Raw genomic sequence first — 23,891 nt, 5'->3', positions numbered from 1 at the left:
TATAAATAGATTAGCAGAGAGCTGGTCTATTCACAGCACAGCTCTGCAAGTCTCTGACCATGTGGAAAGGGGGTGTGTGCCTAGAACATTGGGTAAACTCATTGTGGTTTGTACAACATCTTAAATACTAGGCAGACAGAACATGTAAGGCCTATCCTCAAAGGTAAGCATACTGGTCAGGATGTTTTTAAAATAATATCAATAGGGGGGCGTGGCTTGGCTATGGAGGAGTGAGGACGTGCATCGCCTCAGCTCCTCGCACACCGCGGCCTTAATCGCAGCACAGAGGGGTGATTCGCTCCCCAATCAGCTCACACGATGTCCCAGGGACGGCGGGCACTCTCCCAGCAGGCGAGACCGGAGGGGACCCGGCAGGAGCAGCTGGACGCCTTCTTCGGCGGAGCCCGGGGACCGGGCCCAGAAGCCTCCAAGATGGCGCCGACGCCTAAAGCAGCAAAGACATCCAAAGCGGCACAGAAGGCTACGTTCCAGCAGCAGCAGCAGCAGGAGTTGGCAGACACCCAGATCTCCTCTCCGGAGCTGGTGAGTGACACTGCTCCCCCTCCCTCCCCGGGATCCTCCACCTCCCATGGACAGGGCCCTGACATGGCAGACGTCCTGAATGATGGGGATCTGAAGCGCCATATTTGGTCTCTCCCCACATGTGCTGATTTAGAAAAATTTACTGCCAGGGTGGAGAAGGCCTTTACTGCAGACATAGCACAGCTAAAGGCAGATACTAATCATTTGGGGGCCAGAATGGAGTCAGTGGAACAGAGGCTGGAGGAGGCCTTGCCAGTAATCTCCATGTTACAGGACAGATGCAGTGCCCAGGATCAAAAAATTGAAGCATTACTCTGCCAGCTTCATGATTTTGAAAATCGCAGCAGGAGGGCTAATATTCGCATAAGCGGTCTGCCAGAGGCGACTGCACCCAAAGACATTGTCCCCACGCTGGAAGATGTATTCAGGGAGATACTGGGTCTACCTGCCACAGCTCCCATTGAGATCGACCGCGCCCACAGGGCCCTTAGACCTCCTTCTCAGGATGTGGATAATCCCAGAGACGTAATTTGCAAGCTCCACAAGTATACCCTGAAGGACAGAATTATGCAGAAGATGCGAGGGAAGCAATACTTTGACTTTGACGGGGCTAAACTTTCCTTTTATCAGGATATTTCGCGGCGCACACTTATGCAGCGTAGAGCCCTCCGCCCGCTGCTAGAAGCTATGCAAAAAGCAGGCCTGACCTATCGCTGGGGGTTCCCCTTCTATCTCCAAGCATCCAAGGATGGCCGGCAGGCCACACTGCGCAACAAGGATGACCTCCCGCATTTTTTGGATACACTGGGATTGGACCCGGTGGACTTTCCTGACTGGAGGGAATTGTCTGAGCACCCCCATTTGCGGACTCCCCGGGGCATTGATGGGTCTGACACTATATGCCCCTTTCTGATACTCTTTAGTGGCTATTTGCACTCCCCCCTTGCCCTCACTAACTGCTACCTGTGAGCCCCCCTTTTATGTCTGGACTTTGCGGGGATGTCTGGGTGTGGGTGGGAAGCCCCAGTCATAGCGGCGCAGTGCGCCTTGGTAAGGCCTGCAGTAGGGTATGGGGCCACTGTTGATGCCGAGTGTCGGTCCTGGACTCCCTATCCCCGACCCTGGAGACTGGTCCTGATCGGGCCCTGTCCCGTCAGATGATTCCCCTGGCATCCGAGTCCGTGTGTTCTCACTATGTTAGCTTAACCCTGACTCATTGTTTTTTCTTATATGGTTTTTTCTTTTTATAATCGCATTTTACTGAGCAGATTGCCTCTCCTAATTGAATGTTCTATGTTAGCAAAGCGGTGGTGTGCGGGGACTGACCCTTGCACCCTGCCCTCTCGTGTAGGTCCACGTTCCCCCCGTAGGCCGTACCTTATTAGGTATATTTTCCTATTTGGAAATGGGAATGGGCCCCGGAGACCCCTCCCTTGGAGGGTTGAACCCGGGACTCATCCCCTTGTTGTTTTGGCAGGGTTTTTTTACCCCCCTGCAAGCGTATGTTCTGTGTATTTGTTTCTCTGATAACTGCTGTCTCTCTTTTTTATCTTTCTATTCTTTCTCTTTTGCTTGCTGTTTTCTCACAGGAACGGCCTCTGGCTCCGTCCTCCGCGCTGCGCCCGCCCCAGGGATAAAACACCTCTCCGCGACCAGATCTTCCGATGGCGTCACTTAAGGTAATTTCATATAATGTCCGAGGTCTTTGCTCCCCGTGTAAACGTAGTAAATTGTGGTGGGAACTGAAGAGGTCTGGGGCGCAGGTGGTCCTTCTGCAGGAAACACATTTTACGCCCCAGTCCCTGCCCAAGCTCCCGACTCACTTGTACAGCCAATGGTTCCTGAGTAACTCCCCGGATGCCAAGTCTAAGGGCACGGCCATTGCCATACACAAATCTTGCCCCTTCCAAGTTACTGACAGCAAGTTAGACACCCTGGGAAGATATGTTTTTTTAAAGGGATCGGTTTTGGGCCAGACACTTACCGTCGCCACGATTTATGCCCCTAACTCGGGTCAACTCTCATTCCTCGACAGCACACTGGACGCCCTGGCGGACTTTAGAGAAGGGGCCTTGGTCCTGGGTGGTGACTTTAACGTTAGCCCCGATCCACAGCTGGACACCTCCCGCAACCGGCCCTCCCATTCGCACGCTTTCCTTAGACACTTCCGTCTGTCCCTTCAGTCTCACCGACTGGTTGATAGCTGGCGTGTTCTGCACCCGGCTGACAGAGACTACATTTACTACTCGAAGGTCCACGACGTCTACACCCGTATAGACCTCATCTGTGTAGACCACCTAGCTCTGGAGGTACTGCAAGCTGCGTCTATCAGGAATCTTACTATATCAGACCATGCCCCTGTGACAGCCACGTTGGCCCTACGGCCGGATGCCCGTCGGGCCTGGTCGTGGCGGCTAAACGAATCCCTACTGGACGACGAGGTAGCTGTCTCGGGAGTGAAGGAAGTTTTGACCCATTATTTTCGGGAAAACACCACGGAGGGTATGAGTAAGGGCATTGTGTGGGAGGGCCACAAGGCGGTAGTGAGGGGTGAACTGATCTCCCAGGGATCTAGACTGAAGAAAGCCCGTCAGGCAGACTTCAACAGGGTGCTGCAGGCTCTCCAAACGGCTGAACTTCGGCATAAGCATACCGGTGGCCCGGAGGCTCTGCGGGAGTTGACTGATCTGAGGGAACTATTTTTGCGACTTCTAGACCGCCAGGCGCGTAGGCAGCTGCGCTATATGTCGCATAAATACTATGAGCACGGTAATAAATGTGGCCGTATGCTCGCCAGGGCACTCAGGAAGAAGCGTGCACAAATGTTGATACACAAGCTCTGCCTACCCTCTGGGTCACTGGCGGTCAGGTCCTCCCAAATAGCCTCTGGGTTCCGAGATTACTATGCTACCCTGTATGACTTAGGCTCGACGCGCCCCACCGGGGGTACTGACTCGAGACTCACTGACATACATGACTACCTGAAGGCGTCTGGTCTTCCCTCGCTGACAGACGAACAGGCCACCCAATTAGAATCCCCGATCACCCCCGCGGAGATAGAGGCCACGGTGAAGTCTCTGCCCAATGGCAAGAGCCCCGGCCCTGACGGATTCACTAAAGCCTACTATAGTCAGTTCCTGCCTCTGCTATCTGGGTCGATGTGTGCCTATTTCAACTCCATAGCAGAAGGAAGCGCCATTCCTAGTGAGGCATTGTTAGCTCATATCTCAGTTATTCCCAAAGATGGGAAAGACCCGACCCAGCCCCAAAGTTACAGACCCATATCCCTCCTGAATGTGGATGTAAAAATCCTAGCAAAAATTCTCGCCACCAGACTGAAACACCTGATCCCGTTAATTGTCCACCCTGACCAGACGGGGTTTGTCGCGGGCCGGGAGGCCCGGGACAACTCTGTCAGAGCAATTCAGCTCATTCACTGGGCACGTACCTCGACCGACTCCTCCCCGTATCTTATCCTCTCCACAGACGCGGAGAAGGCCTTCGATCGGGTGGACTGGAGCTATCTCCAGGCCGTGCTTGAAACCATGGGCCTTCGTGCACATATGCTGACCTGGATTATGGCGCTGTACTCAGACCCAAGTGCCCAGGTAAAGGTTAATGGATTCCTTTCCCACAGATTCCCGATCAGAAATGGCACGAGGCAGGGGTGTCCGCTGTCGCCCATCTTGTTTGCCCTGGTACTCGAGCCTTTCTTACGCACCGTCCGGGCAAATGTTGACATTAAAGGACTGATGGTGGGCCACACTGAACACAAGCTTTCGGCATACGCTGATGATGTGTTGTTCCACTTGACGGAGCCCCTGATCTCGTTGCCAAATTTGCTACGGGAACTTAACCATTTTGGAACACTTTCAAATTTTAAAAATAATTACTCAAAGTCCGAAATACCGTATTTATCGGCGTATACCGCGCACTATTTTGCCCTGAAAATCAGGGCAAAATCGTGGGTGCGCGATATACGCCGATACCCGCTTTCCCGCCATGAGTTTGAATACTGCGCCCGCATATAGCGAGCGCAGTACACTCGTGAATCTTCGGCCAGTCTCGGCGCCTCTCGTACTGACGTCCTGACGTCCTGAGCGTACAGGACGTCAGTGCGAGAGGCGCCCGAGCCTGCCCGAAGATTCACGAGTGTACTGCGCTCGCTACAGGGAGTGCAGAATTATTAGGCAAGTTGTATTTTTGAGGATTAATTTTATTATTGAACAACAACCATGTTCTCAATGAACCCAAAAAACTCATTAATATCAAAGCTGAATATTTTTGGAAGTAGTTTTTAGTTTGTTTTTAGTTTTAGCTATTTTAGGTGATATCTGTGTGTGCAGGTGACTATTACTGTGCAAAATTATTAGGCAACTTAACAAAAAAAATATAAATACCCATTTAAATTATTTATTTTTACCAGTGAAACCAATATAACATCTCAACATTCACAAATATACATTTCTGACATTCAAAAACAAAACAAAAACAAATCAGTGACCAATATAGCCACCTTTCTTTGCAAGGACACTCAAAAGCCTGCCATCCATGGATTCTGTCAGTGTTTTGATCTGTTCACCATCAACATTGCGTGCAGCAGCAACCACAGCCTCCCAGACACTGTTCAGAGAGGTGTACTGTTTTCCCTCCTTGTAAATCTCACATTTGATGATGGACCACAGGTTCTCAATGGGGTTCAGATCAGGTGAACAAGGAGGCCATGTCATTAGTTTTTCTTCTTTTATACCCTTTCTTGCCAGCCAGGCTGTGGAGTACTTGGACGCATGTGATGGAGCATTGTCCTGCATGAAAATCATGTTTTTCTTGAAGGATGCAGACTTCTTCCTGTACCACTGCTTGAAGAAGGTGTCTTCCAGAAACTGGCAGTAGGACTGGGAGTTGAGCTTGACTCCATCCTCAACCCGAAAAGGCCCCACAAGCTCATCTTTGATGATACCAGCCCAAACCAGTACTCCACCTCCACCTTGCTGGCGTCTGAGTCGGACTGGAGCTCTCTGCCCTTTACCAATCCAGCCACGGGCCCATCCATCTGGCCCATCAAGACTCACTCTCATTTCATCAGTCCATAAAACCATAGAAAAATCAGTCTTGAGATATTTCTTGGCCCAGTCTTGACGTTTCAGCTTGTGTGTCTTGTTCAGTGGTGGTCGTCTTTCAGCCTTTCTTACCTTGGCCATGTCTCTGAGTATTGCACACCTTGTGCTTTTGGGCACTCCAGTGATGTTGCAGCTCTGAAATATGGCCAAACTGGTGGCAAGTGGCATCTTGGCAGCTGCACGCTTGACTTTTCTCCGTTCATGGGCAGTTATTTTGCGCCTTGGTTTTTCCACATGCTTCTTGCGACCCTGTTGACTATTTTGAATGAAACGCTTGATTGTTCGATGATCACGCTTCAGAAGCTTTGCAATTTTAAGAGTGCTGCATCCCTCTGCAAGATATCTCACTATTTTTGACTTTTCTGAGCCTGTCAAGTCCTTCTTTTGACCCATTTTGCCAAAGGAAAGGAAGTTGCCTAATAATTATGCACACCTGATATAGGGTGTTGATGTCATTAGACCACACACCTTCTCATTACAGAGATGCACATCACCTAATATGCTTAATTGGTAATAGGCTTTCGAGCCTATACAGCTTGGAGTAAGACAACATGCATAAAGAGGATGATGTGGTCAAAATACTAATTTGCCTAATAATTCTGCACTCCCTGTATATGCGGGCGCAGTATTCAAAGTCGTGGCGGGAAACGAGCGGGAGGACGCCGCCGAAGGACGCCGGACCCGCCGAAGATGGACGCCGGACCCGCCGAAGATGGACACCGGACCCGCCGAAGATGGACACCGGACCCGCCGAAGATGGACGCCCGACCCGCCGAAGACGGACGCCGGACCCGCCGAAGAGGACACCCGAAGCCGCAGAAGGACGCCGGACCCGACGAGGCCGCAGATGGACGCCGCGCAAGACATCAAAACTGTAAGTACGAAAAAAAAACAAAAAATCTTTTTTTCCCACAGGATTGGGGGCCACTTTGGGGGTGCGCGGTATACGCCAGAGCGCGTTATACCGCGATAAATACGGTACTCCCTATACAGATGTCACCCGCACTGACCGGTTACAGACGGCTTTCCCATTTACCTGGGCAAAATCCTCTCTGAAATATTTAGGTGTCCGGCTGACGGATAGGTACGATACCCTCTATGCAGCCAACTTCCCCCCCTTGCTAGCCACAGTGAAAAAGGACTTGGCCATTTGGACTAAGATGGCCTTTACCTGGCTGGGGAGGTTGGCTGTAGTGAAGATGAATATCTTGCCTCGCATCCTGTTTTATATGCAGATGCTGCCCATGTCCCTTCCTAGGGCTTTCTTTACCCAAGTGTCCACTCTGATCTCTAAATTTATTTGGAACGACCGGAGGATCGCACTTCGGTTGCTTACGCGCCCGAGAGAGGCAGGGGGACTGGGTCTCCCCGATTTTCAGAGATACCACAGGGCGATTATCCTACAGAGGATACTTAATTGGCGCTTCCACACTACCTCTAAGATCTGGGTTTCCATGGAGAAATGTATGGCGGGTAGGAACCTTTCCTATGCCCCTTGGCTGTCCCGGGGGGATAGAGGACTGTCGGACTCTGTTTCCCCGCTGACGGTCCAGACCTTGAGGATCTGGGACCGGCTCAATGCTCGGCTGGCGTTGGCCCCCCCTGTGTCCTCTTTAGCCCCACTGGGTGGTTTCCTGTGGTTCGCACCGGGGGAACAGGTGGGTTTTTTCGGGCCGTGGGTGGACGATAGTAATCCTAGCTGCGGTAAATTGCTACGAGACGGTAAGCTTTTGACCTTAGAGACGCTTAGAGGACGGTATGGGTCCTTTCCCATGGACTTTTGGCGCTATCGACAGCTTCATCACTTTTTTGAGACCCACGGGGACTCGATCAGGGATACCTCCACGCTTAAAGCCTTTGAACGCCTCTTTATTGAAGAGGAACCGATTCCACATATGATCTCTGAACTTTACCGCTTACTTAGCTTTGCGACCCCCACACGGAAGCCCGCTTTTGTCCGGACATGGGAACGAGACTTAGAAATGACTTTTACCCCCAGCCAGCTGACGCAACTGTACCAATTCACTCGATCTAGCTCAATTGACTCCAAGACCCAAGAAACAAATTATAAATTGCTGTCGCGTTGGTACCGTGTACCTGCGGACTTAGCTAGAATCTACCCTTTGGTGTCTGACAGGTGCTGGAGGGGCTGCGGCCACAGGGGCACGCTCTTGCATATTTGGTGGGACTGCCCGGTGATCAGACCTTTCTGGTTAGATGTACAATCCCAGATTAAGGATATACTAGACCTGGACGTCCCTTTCTCCCCGACCCACTTTCTGTTGCACATTCCTCCCATGCCGACGAGCCAATATAAGCGCAGTCTACTGCCTCATCTCCTGAATGCAGCAAAACGGCTACTTCCAATATATTGGAAGCGCCCACAGGTTCCCAGCAGGGAGGAATGGATTCGTAGAGTGGATGAGATGCGGGAGGCAGAGGACTGGATTGCCACTTGTAGGAATACGCGGGAGCGCTATTCTAGCACCTGGTCGGCCTGGACGGAGTACTTCTTGGACTCGAGACTTGTGTCATCTAGCTTAGATGTGGCATTGTTGGAGTTAGCAGACCCCTCCCTTAAGCAGAGACCTCGGGCCCAATAACCTGCAGCTCTACCCTTGGCTGAGCTGCTCTGAATTTCTTGAGTGTCGTCCTCTTTTAGTCGCTATCATTGTGAATTGGTGGTGGCGTGTGGCGCGGGGGCGGAGCTGGATGTCTGGTCTCAGGTACGTTCCTTCTGATTCTAACCCTTCTCTATCCCTTTTTTCTCTCCCTATCTTTTCCTCTCGTTCCTTCCCTTTCCTCCCCCTCTTCCCCTTTCTCTTTGCTCTCCCCCTAGGGGCCTAAGGGCGTTGTGGTGGCACTGGGGGTCCTGGTGGCTGGTGCGCTGGGGGGGTGGGTGCTGGGGGCCCTGACTAGTCGGACGGACTCGGCAGCCGGCTCCCGGGGGGGCAGCCTGGCCTCTTCTGAGGTGAGGCCCCTTTTTTGCTGCCCCGGGGCGGATCTGTCGATTGCTGAGGGGGTCGGCGGGGATTGCCGCAGGGAGGAAGGTAAGTTGGAGGTCCTTTGAGGCCCCCCTTCCTTCGTGCGTGCCCGGCCGGCTTTCCCCTATACCTTGCACAGTGCAATTGGTTTCTTTTTTCTTTTGTCCGTCGGACGGGTTGGGTCGGCCTTCGGCTCCCGGCCCCTCCTTGGGGCCCTTAGGGTTCCGGAAAACCCCTTTTAATACCTGGAGGATGGTGTGCCACCTCTGTATCTTAAATCTCAACGTAGGTGTACTGTATGGGGGAGGTGGCCACCGTCCTCGGTCCGCCACCCGATTCTCCAGCCTCCCTTTGTGATGTTAGTACGGCCACTGGGCCCCGGTGGGACTATGTGCATCCCCTGTCTTTTTCTCTGTTATGTTGAAAAGAAATAACAAAAATGGATGGCTTATTGTTTGATGTATGATGCCTTTGACAACATAAGTTGTAATGTATTATCATGCCGTCCACAAATAAAGATTTTACAAAAAAAAAAAATAATATCAATATAGTCACTGATTTTTTTCCATTTGTTTGTCCCAATTTATTAAATAAATAACCTTGATGCCCCTAACAAAAAAAAAACACTTTTAAAGCATACATAAAATTAACATTAATAACTGCTTCAATTATCAATATTTTTCTGCCATCGCTGCTAACAAATACACACAAGTGCACAGAAACTGAAATTACTACAGCTTTATTTTTTATAAATTATTAAAAAAATAATTGTCAATCACCAGCAATATTTCCAGAGGTATCACTTACCACCATGAAGTAAAACACGCAGTCTGCTGAACAAATAGTTTCAAACACAAATGTAATCCTGCCCAGCTCTGCATCATTTGTCCCAGTCATTGATGTTAGAGGCCTAATATTGTAAAGAAAAATTATTTGTACACTTAAACTCCATTTTACAACTTTTATTTTGTTATTCTATTCTATACAGCCAGTTTAGGGCTTCCACGATGCTCAAGGCATTTAAGATAATACAAATATTTACAGCAGAAGAGCAATTGAATCCTTTACCTCTCAGGCCTCGTACACACGGCCGAGGAACTCGACGGGCGAAACACATCGTTTTGCTCGTCGAGTTCCTTGTGAAGCCGCCGAGGATCTCGGCGAGCCAACTTTTCCCATTGCCGTTGGGGAAAAAGAAGACATGCTCTCTTTTTGGCCCGACGAGATCCTCGGCGGTTTCCTCGTTGAAAAGTGTACACACGACCGGTTTCCTCGGCAAAAAAAAAACCCAGCAAGCTTCTTGCTGGTTTTTGCCGAGAAACTTGGTCGTGTGTACGAGGCCTCAGCTTTGTTTACAGATTGAGATCATCACAACTGTAATACAAAATGTACACCAGAGGGCGCTGACATAGTGTAGTAAATAGAATCTGTTTATCCTTATAAATATGATTCCATTTACTATACTATTCCATCACCCTCTAATTTATTTTATTTTTTATTACAGTGTCCATCATGCACAAGTGGATCTGCATTGTCACAAGAATGTTAAAGGGTAACTCCAATTTCATGGGGAAAGAAGCAAATAAAAAAATATTATTGCATATATAATTGTTACACAATCCACATTGTAATTAAATGCTAATAAAAATTACCTTTCCTTTTCAATCTGCAGCGCTGTCGTTTTTGGTAAAATTCAAAGCAATATAGCAGCCTGGAGGCATTCTGTCCAGGGGGCAGGCAACCTCGGCCCTACAGATGTTTTGAGACTACACGTCCCATGAGACATTGCAAGACCCTGACAATCACAGGCATGACTCCTAGAGGCAGAAGTGTGATGGGATTTGTAGTTTCAACACAGCTGGAGGGCTGAGGTTGCCTACCCCTGCATGTACATTATTGGTATATGAAACGCTTCCAGAAATGTAATTACGTACTTGTGTGATTATTGTCACAGAAGTTTGTACTAAGACACAAGTCAGATTTTAGGTGTCAGCTGCAAAAAAAATGTAATTTATGGCGTGATGCTCTTAGGGGTTAATCCCTTCTAAAGGGATGACACAGCAATTTTTCTCATAAGAACCAGCTGATTGATAATGAAAAAGTCCCTCATATTCAGATTCACCCTGCACACAACAAACAGCTCTTTCTTCAGAGCAGAAACAGGTAGGAATTTGCAACAAAGTTTATTGAGATCCCTGCAATGTGCATAGATCACCCAGAGGGGATTGTTTTTTTTTTTTTCAACAAAAGAGGAGTTCAAGTGGAACTAAAATTGCTAGGTGGTAGGTGTTTAATGAAGAATTCTTCTTGAGATAGACAGACCAAGCCAATTTAACTATAGACTATAGTAGTTAAAGCGGGGGTTCACCCGGACATACAACTTTTTACCCTTAGATTCCTGCTCATTTTGTCTAGGGGAATCGGCTATTTTTTTTTTTAAATCGAAGCTGTACTTACCTTTTTAGAGAGCGATCTTCTCCGCCGCTTCCGGGTATGGGCTGCGGGACTGGGCGTTCCTATTTTGATTGACAGTCTTCAGACAGGCTTCCGACGGTCGCATTCATCGCGTCACGATTTTCTGAAAATAGCCGAACGTCGGTGCGCAGGCGCAGTATAGCCCCGCACCGACGTTTGGCTTCTTTCAGCTACTCGTGACGCGATGGATGCGACCGTCGGAAACCTGTCGGAAGACTGTCAATCAAAATAGGAACGCCCAGTCCCGAAGACCATACCCGGAAGCGGCGGAGAAGATCGCTCTCTAAAACGGTAAGTACAGCTTCGATTTTAAAAATACTAGCCAATTCCCCTAGACAAAATTAACATCAATCTAAGGTTAAAAGTTATTTTAGGGTGAACTCCCTCTTTAAGTATTAAAGTGAACGTTTACGTTATTTTAAACTTTAATAAGTAAATCGCCTGATAATAAGAGATAATAAAGTAATGTCTGTTATTACCTTTACCGTGTTTCCCCAAAAATAAGACCAGGTTTTATATTAATTTTGGCTACAAAAAACACACTAGGGCTTATTTTCAGGGGATGTCTTATTTATTTACAGTATGTACACAAAAGTTCCTGTGTCCCTTGTCTTCTCTCCCCCGTCAGCTCAGGAGTTAGTCTTATGAAATCCTGTTTTCAAAACATAAACCTTATTTAAAGTCCTTGTAAAATCATGTAATCTGTCTCTCTTTGGGAGAGCCCCCCCCACCAGGTACTTGGAGGACTGGCTTTGGCAGGCCCCTAGGGACATGGGTCCATCCTTGTTCAGGCTAGGTAGACCATGGAGTTGCAAAAAAGTAAAAACACAAAATTATGAGAGTACAAGCCACCCAGCTCTCACAATTGCAATGGGAGATAAAGGTCCACAACGTCCATGGGTACTAGGTGAAGGGCAAAAGGAAGAAAATCCTCCATTCCCTTAGGAACAGACCTGGGATGGATCCCTCAATGGAACATAGAAGAGAACAGCGCAGCACAAGAATTAGCAAGTATTAAAAATACTGTCGGCAATAGACTACAAAAACCCTCATCTCCCAGTCGCAGGTCAGCTTTAAAAAGGAGGTGGAGCCTCAGAAACCCATAGCTGCCTGTGCTGTTCTCTCCTATGTTCCATGAAGTAACTTGCCCCTGTCAGGCACCTTGTATCCCAGACCAGGGGGATCAAAGTTTGAGGTCCTTCAACTTCAGATGTTTGGCCATATCTGTATCTTCATGCACAATTTTTGTGTGCTGTATTTCACAGTTCAATTTTTATTTTATTTTTGGTTCACAGGGGTTTGACAAATGCTACACCTCGGAGCACCATAAACAAATAAAAATCATACATAAAAAAACCTTATATGAGATGATTATTTGTACTAAAGGTGTATAAAACAATGTGTGGCTAATAGTTATACAGAAAAAGTCACCTGTTCAACCCTGCTGTCTAAAGACCAATGCCTAGTGTGTATAATGGTGAATCTGGCCTTGTGAATAGCCTGCTGGAGCCAGCCTATTATTATTATTATTATACAGGATTTATATAGCGCCAACAGTTTGCGCAGCGCTTTAGCCTAGCTTGGTGTCCTGCTTGTCATTGTTATTCACAATGTAATTGGTAAAATGTGACATATAAGTTGCAGAAGCATTAGTCATATGAGACCCTTATGGAACATGCATGGGTGGAATCCTATTTAAACCTGAAGTTTAGTTCAAAATGTTTTTGGGTATACTGCACCAGAATCATATGTTATCTCTAATGAAGTGCATCCTATGTACTGCTGGCTGCTGGTTACTGTAAAAATCCTTCTTTGACAACAGTGAACTTCCAGTGCTGCATTGGGGGTAACTGCCTTTGGCCCTAACAGTGGAACACTGCGTTATTTGCTTTCCCATTCTGCCCCACTTCTGCATACACCAAACTCCTTGGGGGAAATTTATCAGAACTGAAGCAGACAGAAGCTATACATGGCAATTAAACCAGCTTCTATCTTCAGCTTGGTCTGTTAAAGTGGACGTAAACCCAATTTATTTTTTTATGTGACAATGTAGAGCATAAGATTTCCTATCATCTGTGCCCAGTCTTGCCACACAGAGTTAATCCAGCTCTGAGCAATCCTCTTTTATTGTTCAGTGAAATAAAACGGATTTACAGAGAAAAACCTTAGTCCGTTCCGCCCCCTTGCTGTGAATGACAGGTTATTTACATATCTCATGCACTAGCCTGGAGACAGGCATTATTTTTTAAATCCCACCCCCACTCCTTTTCTGAAGTCATGTGGTTACGTTTCTGGATTTTGACTGGATGTTAGTGATCATAGCAGAATTTAGTGTAAGGAATGCACAGGAAAAAATGCATGTTGACAAGGGGCGTGTAGAGAAGGGCAGGGAGTCTATTGACATCACAACGCCACCCACAGAGCTCAAGACAGCAGATCCACCCACAGAATCTGCAGTTTTTCAGTTTTTATAACAGACAGAGGGGAGACATATGACAGGTAAAGATACATGCAGGAGGCATCTATATCCTTATAGATCAGAACTATGGCACTAGTTTAGAAAGGATGAGAGTGGCTTTACATCCACTTTAAGCTTTTAAAAATGAATGATAGAGACTGATTGGTTCCATGTACAATGGTTTCAGATTCTTGCTGCTACAGTTTTGATAAATCCCACTCCTTGTATCTTTTCACAGAATGCTAAGCATTCCCCTAATAAAATAGAAGGGTCCTGTCATTTTTCAGTCTCTCCCCTCCATTCTCAGAATGTATGAAAAATTTAAAAATAATACAAGGAGTTTTTTTGAATGAGGATGAAAGGGGAGGGTGAGCAGCACGATCCATTTACTGGTAGAGCTGAGTGTGTTAAATTGATACCTTTGACATTAATTATGAACAAAGCATATCCTTCTTTAGTGTGTACTTGTCTCAATCCAGAGCACTAAGTGTCATTTCTGTTTACTGCTCTAAATATCTGCTATCAGCTTGAATCACGTCTGACAAGTTTTCCTAATACAAAGAGAAAAAGGTGACAGGGGAGCAAGAGCGCATCATGAATTCAGTGGACCCATGTGGGCAAGATCAAAAACGGGCCTTATGCCGCGTACACACGGTCGTTTTTCGGCATTAAAAAAAAAATAGTTTTTCAGCATGTCCAAAAAACGAAGTTTTTCCAACTTCATCATTAAAAACGATGTTGCCCACACACCATCGTTTTAGAAAAATGATGAACAAAGCGCGGTGACGTACAACACGTACAACGGCACTCTAAAGGGGAAGTTCTATTCGCCTTTGGGCTGCTTTTAGCTGATTCCTTGTTAGGAAAAGACGATTCGCGCTTTTTTGTCTGTTACAGCGTGATGAATGTGCTTACTCCATTATGAACAGTAGTTTTACCTGAACGAGCGCTCCCGTCTCATAACTCGCTTCTGGGCATGCGCGGGTCTAAAACGTTGTTTTAGCCCACACACGATAATTTTTTACAACACGAAAAATGACATTTTAAAAAACGACGTTAAAAAATGCAGCATGTTCGAATTTTTTTTTTTTTTTTTTCAGAAGCCGAAAAACGATGTGAAGCCCACACACGATGATTTTAAATTACGTTTTTAAAAACTATTTTTTTTTTTCATGCCGAAAAACGACCGTGTGTACGCGGCATGAGGCATTGAGAAAAATAAAAATGCGGTGGGCAAATTGCGTCACAGTAAAAAGTGGGTGTGGTTTTAGTTGTGTAAAATATTGCACGTGGCTTAAAGGGGTGTAGTTAAATAGAGTCTGAGATGACTTACAGGAGAGAAGTGCAGATTGTAGGGCGGTAGGAAGTATGTGCAGGAGAGGAGTTCAGAGTGTAGGGCGGTGGTTAGTGTGTGCAGGAGAGGAGTTCGCAGTGTATGGCGGTGGGTAGTATGTGCAGGAGAGGAGTTTGGAGTGTAGGGTGGTACGTAGAATGTGCAGGAGAGGAGTTCAGAGTGTATGGCGGTGGGTAGTATGTGCAGGAGAGGAGTGCAGAGTGTAGGGCGGTAGGTAGTATGTGCAGGAGAGGAGTGCAGAGTGTAGGGCGGTAGGTAGTATGTGCAGGAGAGGAGTGCAGAGTGTAGGGCGGTAGGTAGTATGTGCAGGAGAGGAGTGAAGAGTGTAGGGCAGTAGGTAGTATGTGCAGAAGAGGAGTGCAGAGTGTAGGGCGGTAGTTAGTATGTGCAGGAGAGGAGTGTAGGGCGGTAGGTAGTATGTGCAGAAGAGGAGTGCAGAGTGTAGGGTGGTAGGTAGTATGTGCAGGAGAGGAGTTCAGAGTGTATGGCGGTGGGTAGTATGTGCAGAAGAGGAGTGCAGAGTGTAGTGCAGTAGGTAGTATGTGCAGAAGAGGAGTGCAGAGTGTAGGGCGGTAGGTAGTATGTGCAGGAGAGGAGTGTAGGGCGGTAGGTAGTATGTGCAGAAGAGGAGTGCAGAGTGTAGGGTGGTAGGTAGTATGTGCAGGAGAGGAGTTCAGAGTGTATGGCGGTGGGTAGTATGTGCAGAAGAGGAGTGCAGAGTGTAGTGCAGTAGGTAGTATGTGCAGAAGAGGAGTGCAGAGTGTAGGACGGTAGGTAGTATGTGCAGGAGAGGAGTGCAGAGTGTAGGGCGGTAGGTAGTATGTGCAGAAGAGGAGTGCAGAGTGTAGGGTGGTAGGTAGTATGTGCAGGAGGGGAGTGCAGAGTGTATGGCGGTAGGTAGTATGTGCAGGAGAGGAGTTCAGAGTGTATGGCGGTAGGTATTATGTGCAGGAGAGGAGTGCAGAGTGTAGGGCGGTAAGTAGTATGTGCAGGAGAGGAGTGCAGAGTGTAGGGCGGTAGGTAGTATGTGCAGGAGGGGAGTGCATAGTGTAGGGAGGGAGGTAGTATGTGCAGGAGAGGAGTGCAGAGTGTATGGCGGTAGGTAGTATGTGCAGGAGAGGAGTTCAGAGTGTATGGCGGTAGGTATTATGTGCAGGAGAGGAGTGCAGAGTGTAGGGCGGTAAGTAGTATGTGCAGGAGAGGAGTGCAGAGTGTAGGGCGGTAGGTGGTATGTGCAGGAGAGGAGTGCAGAGTGTAGGGCGGTAGGTGGTATGTGCAGGAGAGGAGTGCAGAGTGTAGGGCATTAGGTAGTATGTGCAGGAGAGGAGTGCGGAGTGTAGGGCGGTAGGTAGTATGTGCAGGAGAGGAGTGCAGAATGTAGGGCGTTAGGTAGTATGTGCAGGAGAGGAGTGCGGAGTGTAGGGCGGTAGGTAGTATGTTTAGGAGAGGAGTGCGGACTGTAGGGCGGTAGGTAGTATGTGCAGGAGGGGAGCGCCGAGTGTATGGTGGTGGGTAGTTAGTGTAGGGAGAAGAGTGCAGATGGCAGGAAACTATATAATGTGACCAAGTCCTAAGCCATTGCTCCAGAGCGCCAAGCTTTATATATTCTGCACAGATATAGAGAAGAGAAAACTGCAGATAAACAGGTACAACTCATTTAGGAGTAATTGTTTCAGCTCTGTGTAGCACCTGAGGCCGGTCACTTTACTGGGTATATGTAAGGGTTTACAACCACTTTAATCTATGAAGCACTGGAAGATTAGTGCTCTGGGAGGATTTTTTTTATAGTAACCAGCAACCAACAGCACAAGAGATGCACCTCATTACAGGTAAGTTATACCCCTAGGTGCTGTATACCCAAAAACAATATAACTAAACTTCAGCTTTAATATGTTCTTACCTGCCCTGCTTTAAATATTTTTACCAACCAACACCATAACTTACTTAAATCCCGGGATATGCAGATTCAGCAGAAGGTAGTCATTATCTGAGCCCCCTGATCCACTCCGGACATGATCACCTGCAACTTCCCAGCCTACAACAAAAAGGCCGTATCAATCAGTGCACCACATCATAAATATAGACAAGACTGCCGCTATTTCAGAGGAAACAAAGCTACACTACCAAAGATACTGCATGCAAAAAGCTGGGAATCTCACGAAATATGTTTATTTATAATTATTTTTCCCCACGGAATTGTTTCACGATTTGTTGATACTTACCATCTCTGTTCAATAGAATTGCACAGAACATCCCCCATCCTCCTCTTCTGGGGTTTCCCGCTGGCGCTCCAGGCTCCTCCTCTTCTCAGTGTGCCACCACTGAAAGCCACTTCCTATGTTGACACACCCGTAGTCTCAATTTCAAAGCACACTGCATGCGTCCATAGACACAGGCAGCGCAGCTCAGTCACACGCCACCCCCCACTCCCTCATCACAGGATTTGACTCCTGCTGCCTCAGCAAAGCCTGTGAGAGCGGGGAGCCAATACAGAGGGCACAGCGCTGGATCAACTGATGACTCAGGCAAGTATTTAGGGGGTGAGGTGGTGATGCAGATACGTGTCCGGATTCAGATACCTGAGCATATCTATCCGGCCGGCGTAACGTATCTTAGATGCGTTACGCCGCTGTAACTTTGGGCGCAAGTTCCGTATTCAGAAAGAACTTGCGCCCTAAGTTACGGCGGCGTAACGTATGTGGGCCGGCGTAAGCCCGCCTAATTCAAATGGGGATGTTGGGGGCGTGTTTTATTTAAATTAGCTTTGACCCCGCGCATTTTACGTTTTTTTTGAACGGCGCAAATGTGCCGTTCGTGAAAAAATCCCAGTGCGCATGCTCGAAAATCCGCCGCAAAACGTCATTGCTTTCGACGTGAACGTAAATTACGTCCAGCCCTATTCGCGAACGACTTACGCAAACGACGTAAAATTTCAAAACTCGGCGCAGGAACAACGGCCATACTTAACATTAGCTACGCCTCATATAGCAGGGGTAACTATACGCCGAAAAAAGCCTAACGTAAACGACGTAAAAAATTGCGCCGGCCGAACGTACGTTTCTGAATCGCCGTATCTACCTAATTAGCATATTTCTTGCGTAAACATATGGAAGCGCCACCTAGCGGCCAGCCTGAAAATGCAGCCTAAGATACGACGGTGTAAGACACTTACACCTGTCGGATCTTAGGGATATCTATGCGTAACTGATTATCTGAATCAGGCGCATAGATACGACCGCGCGCACTCAGAGATACGATGGCGTATCAGGAGATACGCCGTCGTATCTCTTTTCTGAATCTGGCCCACTGGAATTTTTTTTTACCTTAATAAAGGGAATGCATTAGGGTAAAAAAATGTTTAGGCTTTGGAACCACTTTAACTTAATGTAGAGCTTTAAAGCGGTAGTAAACACTGCTTTTTTTATCTTTATCTTTTACCTAGGGGTTAGGTACAGTAAATATCTCCTAAATGTACATCGTTTAGGAGATATTCCAATGTGTAGCAGCCGGTGACATCACCGTTGCATGCGCACTGTGCTCTCAATGAACGGCATGCTCGAGTTTGCTGTCCATTAAGAGTGCATCGCCGTGACTGTGGCTCCCGTGCGTATGCTTGGGATTGACATTATTGCGCTTCAGCCATTGAAAAGGCCGGAGCCTGCAAACCCAGAAGGAAGACTGGGTGAAAATGGAATTCCTGTCACCAGTGACAACTTGCCGCTGGAGAGTTCAGTTTTTTAGGCAAGTTTGTCATAATGTGCTAGTATGTGGTGCATACTAGCACATTATGACATGAGCCTGCAAGGCGACCTTTTTTTTGGGCAACGTTGATACCACTGTAAATACCCTTCTTGTGTTTTTTTTTTTCAGTACTCTTGTGTCATTTTTTTTACAAGGCATATACTTATGCCGCGTACACACAACCGTTTTTCATGACGAGAAAAATGCAATTTTTTAAATTGGGCATGAAAAAACGGTTGTGTGTAGGCTCCAGAGCATTTTTCTCGATGAGAAAAATGGCCGTTAAAAATTTAGAACCTGCTCTATTTTTTCTCCTCGTTTTTCACGTCGTCGTTTTTCACATCTCGAAAAATGGTCGTGTGTACGCTTTAACGAGGGGGAAAAAACGCGCATGCTCAGAAGTTATAAGACAGGGAAATTAGCATAAGCAGCCCAAAGGGTGGCGCCATCCGAATGGAACTTCCCCTTTATAGTGCCGTCGTACGTGTTGTACGTCACCGCGCTTCGCTCGAGCATTTTTTTTTACGATCGTGTGTAGGCAAGGAAGGCTTGAGAGGAATCACGTCGAGAAAAACATCATTTTTTTCAATGAAATTAATAACGGTCGTGTGTACGCGGTATAAAGCTTAAATAAGACACAGCAACCCAAGAGTGTCATGTTTTTTTTTTTTTTTTCATTCACAAAACTTTATATGTGCATTGTATATGACATTAGAGTCAACTTTAACACCATTTTCAGCCATGTGACTGCAATTTTCAAATTTCATTGAGCTCAGATAAAATTAAATGTCACTTTTTTAACAAAGGATATCATGGTGTGTTAACGTTGTCATTTAGTCAACAGGTAAAAATGCATGATTTGCTGGATTATTTATTATGAAAAAATGATTTATTGAGCAATGTAGATCCTAAAATAAAAAAAATGCCACTTTGAGTGCGCATGCGCGCGGCGCCGAGGACGGTCATGTGCTGATCGAGCTCCGCACAGCCGCGGCCCTTTCAGCTACCAAAAGCAATCAAGCGGGCGGATCGACCCCTAGTGAGCACACCCCACAACTCGGGACCGGACCATGCAGCGGAGGACCGCCGGCAACAAACATAACCAGCGCCGACCCTCCCAGCATTCTCGCAAGACGCGCTCACAGGCCCAGCTACACTCCCCTCAGCCTAAGATGGCGTCGGGCAGGGGAGACAATACACGTGGCGGCTCCCAGGACCAGCCGGAGGATCGGGCGGAGGAGGTGAGGAGGGGAGGGGGAGGCACGGACCGGAACAGCACACAGACTCAGGCACATTCACCCTGGGGACAGATGCAGCCGGGTTTAGTAGCTGGAGGAGGGGTTGTTTCTCCCCTGCATCAGGCCCCCCTGAGTGTGATGGAGCTGAATGGAAAAGAAGCGCTGATAGGAGGCCAGAGCTCAGAGACTGATACACACGGCCCTGGGAATATAATTTCGATACAGGCTGAAATACACAGAGACCCCTTCTCTTCACAATCCCAGGTTGGGACCCCCTCCCCATGCTCTGACCTGGATCGAGGGCCCCACCAATCCCCCATGTCAGGCTCCCCTGATGGAGCATTGCTGATGTTTACTACATCCCCTGCCTCGTCCACGGACAGACAGATGGCTGAACTCGCTGAGATAACATTCAGCCAGGGAAGTTCTGCGCTCCTGATGCCCCCTGCCCTTGCCCCTGCCCCTGCATCCTCATACTCTGGGGATACGGTGCTGCTTGCCAGGTTCTCGGCCCTTTTACAACAAGAACTGACAAAAGCTTGTACAATGATTACCTCTGGGATAAAGTCTGATTTTCAAAATATTGGAGCACGGCTGGATAGCATTGAAACCAAAATGGACGGCACGGTTAAACGTGTTAACCAAAACTCCAAAATGATCACATCTTTACAAGACCAATTGGATGACGCTAACGCAAAGATTGAAGATTTGGAGAATAGATCTCGCAGGTACAATTTCCGGGTGCGGGGTCTCCCAGAAACGGTACTGAATCTGGAGGAGACCGTACACGCTTTGATGTCACAGTTGATCCCGGACATTTCTCCTCATCAGCTAGAACTCGATAGAGTGCACCGCGCCTTAACGGCCCCCAGGCCGGACGGCCTGCCACGAGACGTTATAGTTAAGCCACACTACTACAGGATCAAGGAGAAAGTGATGCTGGAGGCCAGGCAGTTGGGTAACGTAACTGTTATGGGATACCCGGTCCAGATCTTTGCGGACATTTCGCAATCAACGATCCAGAAGAGAAGAGCGCTTAAACCCCTTTTGTTTCATCTTATAAATCGCCACATCAAGTATCGCTGGTCTTTTCCGTTCAGACTCTCGTTCTCATACAAAGGCAGATCCTACTCCTTCAATTCGTTTCAATCGGGGGAAGCATTGCTTCAAGAATTGGGATTGATCACTATGGATCCACAGACTCCCACAAGTGCACCCGGGGGGGGAGACAGGCCGGTGTCCCCCCTATGGTCCCAACAGGGTCGCTCCAGAGCCAGAAGACCCCCCTTGAACACTTGAAGATCGGGCATGGCCTGTGTCTATTTCTTTATCTGTTTATTCTCCCACTGTGCCCCTCACGGATGTTGGGGGCTGATCCCTCCAGAAGAGGGAGTTACAGTAGCAGGGACGAATAGTTTTGAAGTGCCTGTTTCTGCAAGGTTCATTTTGCTATTTTACTTACATAGGTGTTGCCGCGAGAAGGGCCACGTTTTCACTTTCATTGTTTATTTTCAATTCCATTTTTATCTAACTTTTTTTTCTATTTTAAATGTTTAGCTACTATGTGATACAGCCAGGTAAACTGTTTATATTAAGAGACGATCCGGTCCTGACTAGGACTTTGAAATTGTGTTATATATTGCGGGGGTGCGGTCCAATGGGCTGGTTCCGCCTGTTCTAACTGGTCCGCGAGGGTAAAGGGCCGGGGTGGTAACGCATGCCACGAATAGCGAACTTGCCTCTCCTCTTTGGGTGGGGGCAACTTCGCGCAGGTTAACGGGCATTTTTGTTCTTTCTATGCCCTTGAATACGCGCTGTTTTTCGGCGTGTCCGGGGAGGGGGGGGGGAGGATGTTTACTTCTCGTCCTCCCCTCTCCCTTCCCCTCTTTTTTTTCATTTTTTGCGTTTTTGTTTGTTTTAGTTTTCCTCTCATTTTTACTCTGGCAACGACTGTCTTATAGGTGGTTTTTGTCGGACTATGATGTGATGCAATTAGACTTACTTCTCCAATGCCTTCTCTTCTTTAACCAGACTTTCTTTTCTTTTCCTTTGACTCGTCTACCTTTTGGTGCATCCCCATCCCAAGATAAGATACAATCGCTTGGGTCCGGACCTCTATTTCTTCAGAAACGTGAGTACAGACTACCGAACCATCATGACAAATAGACCCCTCACTAAGTACACTATCCTAACACACAATGTGCAGGGCATTAATTCTCCCACTAAGCGAGCGAAGGCCTTCCAACAATATCACAAAATGGGGGTAGACGTTCTGCTCCTACAGGAGACGCATTTCTCTAAGGCCTCGGCCCCCAGGTACCTGAACGCTAGATACACAACGGCCTATTTATCTAATGGACCTGATAAAAAGAGGGGGGTAGCGATATGTTTCGCCAAAAAGGTTCCTTTTACACCCACCACCGTCATTAGGGATAAGGAGGGTAGATACATTATGGTAGTGGGGAAAATCAATGAGAGCGAGGTCACTTTTCTATCATACTATGCTCCCAATGTGGGTCAATTGACTTTCTTCCGCTCTATGTTGGAGATCATAATGCCCCATGTAGCGGGCCACGTGATCCTCGGGGGGGATAGCAATACTTCTCTTGACCGGGTCCTCGATAGATCTAATCCCGGGAAAGCGATACTGAAACACGCTACTAGACAGAGCGGAGCAATGGCACGTCTCCTACACAGTTATGACCTGATCGATGTGTGGAGAGACGCCCATTCTACTGATCGGGATTTTACGTACTACTCCCATGTGCACAAGACGTACTCGCGCATAGATCATGTATTCACGTTCTCTCCCCTGCTTTCATTTGTTTCGTCCGCTACGATACTCCCCATGTCTTGGTCGGACCATTCCTCGGTCCAAATCGTGCTGACCGACCTCTGGGCAAAGTCAAGCCCACCATCGTGGCGTTTGAATGAGTCATTGCTGAATGACCCTGCCTTCGAAAAAGAAATTGAGCGAGCTATAAAACAGTTTTTTGAGGAGAACTCCTCGTCGGTCTCCTCTCCGGTAACCCTTTGGGCAGCCCATAAGGCTACCATGCGGGGAACGCTTATACAGCTTGCCTCTAAGGTTAAGAGGGAACGTGAATGCACGATTCGGCAGCAGGAAGAAGAATTACGTCGGGTAATGCGTGAACAGAAATCTAACCCACACCTCGATTTTAGAACCCAAATTGACGATGCGCGTACGGCTTTGAATTTAAGTCTTACTACGAAGGCGGAGAAATATCTTCGGTGGTCGCGCCATAGATTTTATTCTTTGGGCGATAAGCCGAATAAACTGTTGGCGAGAAAATTAACCCCTAGGCCGTTCAATCCCGCCCTACCTAAACTGAGACTGAAGAATGGCCAACTTACCCAGAATCCACACAAGATTCTCCAAGAGTTTGCCGCATTTTATTCTAAACTGTACGAATCTTCGGGGGACTTTAGCAATGTTCAGGCAGAGGCATTTTTGGGTAATGTACCCATCCCCAAGTTATCTAGCGACCACGTGGAATTGATGGAGGCAGAATTCACAACAGAGGAAATTGTGGCGGCCATTAAGTCTCTGAACCCTTCTAAATCACCGGGCCCGGACGGGTTCACTGGCCACTATTACCGTAAATACTCGGAAATCCTAGCTCCGCACTTATGTGCCCTCTTTAATGGCTTGCGCAGAGGCTCCCCCCTCCCGCCGCACGAGAATAGGGCGTTTATACATGTCATTCCTAAGCCTAATAAGGACCATAGTGATTGCACAAATTATCGCCCGATTTCGCTGATAAATGTCGACCTTAACCACTAGAGTACCGGGCCATCGTCAAATGACGGCTCCACGGTTACTCTGAAAATTCAACAGGACGTCATTTGGCGTCCTGTATTCTTGCGGCCACTGGGGGGCGCGCGAGCGCGCCGGCGGCCGCGCGCGCGCGCCCGGCGCGTCCCCGAGATGCCGATGCGCGTGCCTGGCGGTCGCGA

At 47.8% G+C, this 23,891-nt stretch overlaps 1 protein-coding gene across 1 annotated transcript in view; it reads right to left on the bottom strand.

Annotated features, from left to right (window-relative positions):
* ELAPOR2 (endosome-lysosome associated apoptosis and autophagy regulator family member 2) overlaps positions 1-23,891 on the bottom strand; it is a 159,249-nt gene that overhangs the window by 41,897 nt on the left and 93,461 nt on the right. The window contains exons 11-12 of the mRNA XM_040343432.1: positions 16,879-16,969; positions 9,455-9,557 (exon numbers count right to left, since the gene is read on the bottom strand). Coding sequence (XP_040199366.1) covers positions 9,455-9,557; positions 16,879-16,969 — 194 coding nt within the window. The remainder of the gene's footprint in view (positions 1-9,454; positions 9,558-16,878; positions 16,970-23,891) is intronic.

The sequence above is a fragment of the Rana temporaria genome, chromosome 3 (genome assembly GCF_905171775.1).
Source record: "Rana temporaria chromosome 3, aRanTem1.1, whole genome shotgun sequence".
Classification (NCBI taxonomy): domain Eukaryota; kingdom Metazoa; phylum Chordata; class Amphibia; order Anura; family Ranidae; genus Rana; species Rana temporaria.
Note: the sequence above shows the minus strand (reverse complement) of the source record. Positions and strands in the feature narration are given on the sequence as shown.